Source organism: Amblyomma americanum, chromosome 10 (genome assembly GCF_052857255.1).
Source record: "Amblyomma americanum isolate KBUSLIRL-KWMA chromosome 10, ASM5285725v1, whole genome shotgun sequence".
NCBI lineage: Eukaryota > Metazoa > Arthropoda > Arachnida > Ixodida > Ixodidae > Amblyomma > Amblyomma americanum.
Genome location: NC_135506.1, coordinates 44,066,680 through 44,073,508, shown reverse-complemented (window position 1 = coordinate 44,073,508; position 6,829 = coordinate 44,066,680). Strand labels below are relative to the sequence as shown.

Genomic DNA, 6,829 nt, shown 5'->3' with positions numbered 1-6,829 from the left:
GAAGTTACGGCTTTTAGATTTCACTACGCAATTCACACAGAGACTTTGCTTTCTCTTTGTCAGATTTTGTTGCACGTCAAGGCGTTTCTGTGGCTGCTTTCTTCTTCTGTTTACTTTCTTTGCCGGACGCAGCTGTCCGTTTTCTCTGAAGTCATTTCTTCACTAAGTCTTGCTCTGCTCCTTGAGGGAACGGCAGCCAACACGTAGTTGGCACCACGCGTCCGTCGACCCGTCCCCCCCTCCACGATGAAATCGCTTCTATCGCACTGCGGATGGTCTAACAGCTCACTGCGCAACCGAGCAGACCATGATACAATGTGCTTAGAGCACGGCACAAGTGCAGGCTCATTCACGCGTTGCTTCCGTTTTACACAATATTACATCACAGCTATGCTTTTCTCTGTTTCCCTCCACGCCCGACGCACTTTCCAAGCGCGGTGGGAGCATTGTCCTCTTATTAGAGCGAAAGCTCTATTCTTCGCTCTACGACTCCCAAGGTCATGTTTGGAGCGCGTTTGACCTTGAGCCGCCGGAGCAGGGGTGTGGCTAGTGACGTCATAGCACGTGACCCGCTGTGGAGAGGCGCCGCAGCTGCGCTCGCTTGGAGGCTCGCCGCTGCGGTACCACGTGACTAGGCGAGGGTTTTACATCTGCTGATCGGTGGTCGTTCAGTCTCGCCATGGATAAAGTGCGCGCCGGTCCGAGCGCGTCAAATCTTTGCCGCAAGCGCCAGGCTGTGGCTGATCACCCTGTCGATATAGCTCGCCCAGAAGAAGCACTTAGGCATTACCAGCAAAGACCAAGACACGCAAATGAATTTGGAATAAAAATTTACTAAACCAAACCATGCGTAACCATGCTGAACAGAGCTTTCGCTCGCATGACTAGGTTTAACAAGGGCTAAAACCTCTGCTAATTTTTTGTCTCCTTCCTTTCGTATCTCCTATTTCTCCTCGCCAGTTCTGGGCCGCGCGCCTTGGCACCCTTGCAATCTTCCTCCCCCTTTGCGCTTTATGGTTTGGGGGGAGCCAGACTTGGTATTCGATTTGTGAGCTGGTAAGAGCCGCCTCCCACTCGGTCACTGACTCACAAATTCGCGCTAATTTGTGACTGGCCTGACATGCCCAGACCATATGATATAGGTTGGAGAGCTCGCTGCAGAAGCGGTCATCCTGATCAAAGGAGCCGGGTCTATGGCATGCAACTTGAACGGATATGAGGATGTGTGTTCGTATGTTTCGGAAGTGTACTTCCCTCATGCGAAGCTTTCACTGCAAGACTGACGCTTGCCATGCAACCTAGACCATATGACATGCTCAGCTGGGGTTCCAAATCGACGATATTCACTTCCCGGTTCACCTGGGTGACAGTCCACTGAGAAAACTTCTAGCTGCAGTTTACTACGCAAGATTCCAGATCAAAGCTGTTAAATACGCAGTCCGGAAAAAATTGGTGGTAGTCCACTAAAAGAATAGGCATGAAGCCTGCGTTAAATAACGCACAGTGTAACCTTGCAGTTGAGGCACTGCTGCACTACCTTACCCGCGGTTCTACCAGACAACAGAGCAAGAAGGCAGCAGAGTAAGAGCTTGACGCATCTCTCAGACGTGGTGGGATACAATTTATTTCTGTAATCAGGTCCATAAACCTTGAACCAGGTGTCCTCTTCACGCCCAGGGCCCCGAGTTCGTGTCGGGCAACAAAAAACAGAATGTTTGCTGATTTCTGCAAGAAAAACAAAACAATGAGCAGTGTATAAGAACTCTGGGTCCCGGCCAAGAACGCAAGAACGGTTATTGAACTCAACCCTTTCTTGCGTCCGCTCAAGAAACGTTTTTTGTTTTTTCAGTGTTTCATCGATGGTGACAGTGGCCTCCTAGTGCCACAGCCTGTTGTGTATGTAATGATCTACTTGAAGTGCAACAAGCAAAGCGTATGCATAGCTATGTGTGTTTAATTTTATTTACCTGGGCCGTATTCTCTAACCTGCCCATTTTCCGCTGTGCATTTCGTTTCCATTTGGTCCTCTGCCAATGGTCACTGAGGTTTCAGTATAACATCAATATATATATATATATATATATATATATATATATATATATATATATATATATATATATATATATATATATATATATATATATATCCGCCGACCACCCGACGGCAGTCTTGAAGTTGTTTTTTTTTTGCTATGAGCGTTTTTGCTATCGTCAATACCATTCCTCATTGGTTTTTTTGTGGCAGTCTTAACTGTTCGATGTGATCGATGGAAACACGTTAAAGGAAATATTTTGTTACACATCAGAACAGAGGAGCATTACCTTGAATGTTTGCACAAAAATATCTTACAATTTTTCAATATTCAAAATTTTCGTCGGAGAATGTTGAACATGAAAGAAAGCAGTGGATGCATACCCTGGTCCATTTGGTCGAAACACGTTTGGAGAAACCAGATCAACACCCGTGTTCTCGCAGATGATCTTGGCCAATGTAATGCGTCGGATTTGAGCAAGCTGTGCTGTGAGTGTTAAAAAAAAAGAACAGTTACAGTGCACATTTGCAAGAACAAATTTTTCCCTGTGGTGGCAATCAAGTGTTACTTACAGTTTAATCATTCAGTGTATGGTTAAGCGCTAACAGCACGATGGCGTTAATGTTAAGGCAGCTAAACCTGAGCGGTGGCGAAGTGGTATGAGCATCTGTCTCGTATGCGGAGGGGCCAGGGCTTTGATCACCACCGCCGCTGGTGGCACATATCGAGGCTTTGTCTGGGCTAGTTGGGATTCTCTAGGGTGCAAGGATAATAAATATGGAATAAGGAAGTAATTCCTCATTAGCATCCACCCATGCGCAACAATAAAGCACTACAGGAAAGCAATACAGCTTTCACAGCAACATCGCAGTTGATGAAAAATTCGTCCTTTGGGAAAGTGAACCTTCAACCCAGCCTGGTGCATATCAATGCAACATAGTTATGGCGCTCTCTGAATAAGTACCTTTGTCCCATTAAAATGAAAGCGAATCGCCCGGCCGCCGGTTGGTGCGGGCCAATGTATTCAATATTACCATGCAAACAAAATTTGCATATTAGTCGGAACTCTGCGAGAAAGTTGGATAGAACACGGGTGAAAAAGCCTGCACATACGTGCTGTAATTGGTAGAACATTTCTCGTGGCGGTCATATGGCAGTGTAACTGTTGGTTAGCCAAGGGCTGAATGTTTGTCTCGAAAAGTGTCATTGCTGGTGCGAGGTTACAAAAAGCACTGTTAAAGTTCCTTAATAAGCACAAGAAACAAGCTGCTCACTATGACGGCGCTGTGATGTAGGGCTTGCTGAGACCATCTAGAGTTCTCAGCGCACACCGAACTTTCACAAAAGAACGTTTTATGCATTTATTTCTATTCCAAGTTCTGTCAAGATGAAAACAGTCAACCCGTGCAGAGGAGCGCCTTATTCTATGAACTACTGCGGCAAGCACAATAATGCCGCAGTACATCGCGACACCACCATACTCCATGATGTCTAGAGTAAAAAGCCTGTTAAACATCAAGCATTTCAACTTCCTGCTTCCTGTCTCTGTGCCATTTCTCCGCAAAGAGCAATGTACTTAAGCCACACCGAGCGCGTTGCTGGGGTAACACAAATAGCAACCTGAGCTAACGTCTTGAGAAATGAAATTGCAGGAAGTATAAGCTGCTGTTGAGGTTTCCTTTAAGTACAGCAAAATTGCCTCCTTCACACGAACGCTTCATCTCGTGGTCTTGGTTAATTAGAAACTGATACGCAGCACAACCAATTAAAGACACTCTTTGAAGTGTTAATAGGGCGTACGTTAGCGACTATGCTAGCAAAAGCACAAGAGAGGGCTTTTGTAGATGATTGGATCGAACTACCCCGCAGTTATGTCACCAGCCTTACCAGTCTCGCAGTAAAGTCTTATGTTATTCCTTCTTTTATGACTAAATTCTGCTGTGGGCCTTCTACCTTGTGTTCTTAAAAGCAAGGGCGGCGATAATATCGCGCATTCTTTGTACACGCAGGTGCATTCTTTGACAAAAGTAGACAGGTTCCATGCTTAAGCCACCCTTGAAGCTCTAAAACTCTAAGTTGAACTGTTGCCCTTATTTTTCAAGCACTTTTGATCTTTAGCGAAGCCATAAAGGCTCCACTGTACGAATAAGAAACAAACTATGCAGCCTGGCTTTTGAAAAGGACGGTTCTTTACGGTGTCCATTGCATTTCTCACGTCTTTATCTTTCTTTCCTAGGTATTGCTGCTGCTGCCTGCATTCGCTAGGAACATTTAATACAGGGTAAATAAATACTGTGCAGTTAAATATTACAAAGCAGTAAATGATAACAACAGTGTCTCTACCTCTGCAGTCACCGCGCGCCAGCTAGTGAACTTTAGCACCGCGTTGTGTTTCCTCTCCTTTTTGAATCTATCTCATTTTATCATTCTCCTTTGTACCCTACACGTACGCATATGGCCTTTAGCCTCACGAAGCTACTTGTGTTCTTTCTGCTCTTATTTACCTGCAAAGGCACTGCTTTGTTTTTTACGGACGACTGCCTTGATTGACAGATTGTGACTGTGTTTCCCTTTCCCTCTCTCTTCCCTTTTTAGTCCCCTCATTCCCTTCCCCAGTGCTGAGTAGCCAACCTGAAACCTTTCTGGTTAACCTCTCTGCCTCCCCCCCCTTCTCTTTATCTATCTATCTTATTTACCTGCTATGCCTTTCCGCTGACAAGTTCTGCATTGTGTGCGTGCGTGTAGAGGAAGTGCGAGAAACTCGGTGCGGAATATTTTTTGGGGCATTGATTCCTTAGTTTCTAGATGTCGAGGTGAATTCCCACGTGCTTTTTTTAATAGCGGGACGTTTTGTTCATTTATCAGCTCTGACGAGCGCCATACAAACCTGCCGTGAGTGATCCAGCCTGGCCCTGGTGTTCGTAGAAGAAACGATCGCCGTATTTTAGTCGCTGGAACATATGTCCCAGGATGCAGGCAAACGTGGGGCCCACAATACCGCCGGCCACGGAGAACTCAGAAATGCTGGCGGTGAACAGGTCGATGTCGCGGACGTTGCTGTTGGAAAGACCGAGAAAAAAACAGCAGACGGTTTAGCATGGCTAAGCGCGGAATATCGTGCGGTGTAGCACTAGTTACGGCGGGCACTTAAGGTCCCTACGTGCTAAAGGCAATTGGCCTAAAGCCCTTGATCATAAAGGACTTCTACCTAAAGGCCTTCACCAGGAAAGCATTTAGCGTGAAGGCCTTCATCCAAAAGGCCTTTACCAGAAAGGCCTTTACCCTAAATGCATTTGACCTAAATGCCTTTTCCACAAAGGCGTTTGGACTGAAGGCCTTTAACCTGAAGGCATTTACCTTGAGGGCGTTCACCCAGGAGAACGCCTGCCAGGTGTATACATCTACCAGCTTGCCAAGAACCCGGTGGGCACATGGGCCGCCTTCCACAAAGCAGGCTTCAGGGTCGTACAGTCTATGTCAAAAATATACAGACCGAGGAGTTTGCTTCCAAGCCATGTAGCGTGGCTCTTAAGCAGATTGTATAGTCCTAAGCTTGAGAGGGTTGAGGACTTAAGTTCCTCCTGCCTTTCTGAAGATCAGAGTCCCTGAGTATGCAAGAGGAGCCGCGCTGGAGGGCTTAGAAGCAGAGCCCTTGGGCTGCATACTATTGACAAAAACTACGTACTACGTACTATCGTGCCCAGTATGACTCGCAACACGCGTCAGGTGGCACGAGCTGATGTCACGAATCAATGCGAGTCGGATTCTGCTGCAAAGTTATGTAGAAAGCTGCCGAGCAGCGTGCCCGCGTGCCTGGTACTCTGCAGAGCAGAGTATTAATTTTCTATCAAACGCAAACCAGGATAAGGCGGTAGCCAGAGCGTTGCAGGTCCTTCTGATCGCGACTGTACGTACCTACGTACGTATGCCACAATCCGGAAAATGAGCCTAGTAGTGCTATCGAGCAAAAAAAAAAAAGAAGACTACTTGGCACGTTCATTATTCTGCCAGCACCTGCCATCGCAGGACAGTGTGGAATCGCTTAACCAGTGCCACACTACGCCGGGAGTGGTACGAGAACTATCAGAGATCTATGAACGCATAGAGAATGACCAATACCGCATATATGGGCATTAACCTATTTTAACCTATTATCTCTATTCAAACAATATCTATGCCGTGAAGAGTGGATCCAGACTACGTAAATTAAGTGAAAACCGAAGTGTCAGCGCACCTGTTCCGCATTTGGCCGAAGTACAGAAATCAACCCTCAATTCTTTTCCATATCGGTGGTGGAGGCCCCGCCTCTTCCATTCATTGCTTTTAAGCATAACTGCTCTCCGACAGTAAACATCGTTTGTTTTTTTTGAGAGAGTCTGCTTCGCAATGAAGTCGTTTTGTTTTCGCGTCATCGCTGGCACGAATAACTGGACAATCTGCTCCGTCATAAAGCCAAGTGAACATATACCTGTCCACAGCAGTGGGTTTCTTGTAGCTAACCAACGCCCCCTCGGTGGCATTATAGCAATCTTTGGCTACCTTGTGACCAAAGACAATATGTCTGTCCAGCCGATATGCATTTGCTGCGTCACGTGGCACCAGGAGCCTACGATATGGCTAACGTCTATTGGCTTCGGTCAGGTGACAAACGCTCATTTGTGGTCGGGGTGACGCTGTTGAGATGGAGAGAAGTCTAATTTTACAGGACAGCAAAAACGTTAACAGCAAAAAAAAAAGGTAGCCAACTGACGGGAATCTGTGTATATATTGATGTTAAAGTGAAATCTTACAATATAT

General features: G+C 46.2%; 1 protein-coding gene across 3 annotated transcripts in view; it reads right to left on the bottom strand.

Annotated features, from left to right (window-relative positions):
- Positions 1 to 1,603: 1,603 nt before the first annotated feature.
- The window catches only part of LOC144106636 (salivary peroxidase/catechol oxidase-like), a 47,891-nt gene continuing 42,665 nt past the window's right edge, over positions 1,604 to 6,829 (bottom strand). For all 3 annotated transcript variants that reach the window (XM_077639476.1, XM_077639477.1, XM_077639478.1), the window contains exons 13-15: positions 4,920 to 5,089; positions 2,416 to 2,518; positions 1,604 to 1,725 (exon numbers count right to left, since the gene is read on the bottom strand). In XM_077639476.1, the coding sequence (XP_077495602.1) occupies positions 1,668 to 1,725; positions 2,416 to 2,518; positions 4,920 to 5,089 (331 nt within the window). In that variant the 3' untranslated portion in view covers positions 1,604 to 1,667. The remainder of the gene's footprint in view (positions 1,726 to 2,415; positions 2,519 to 4,919; positions 5,090 to 6,829) is intronic.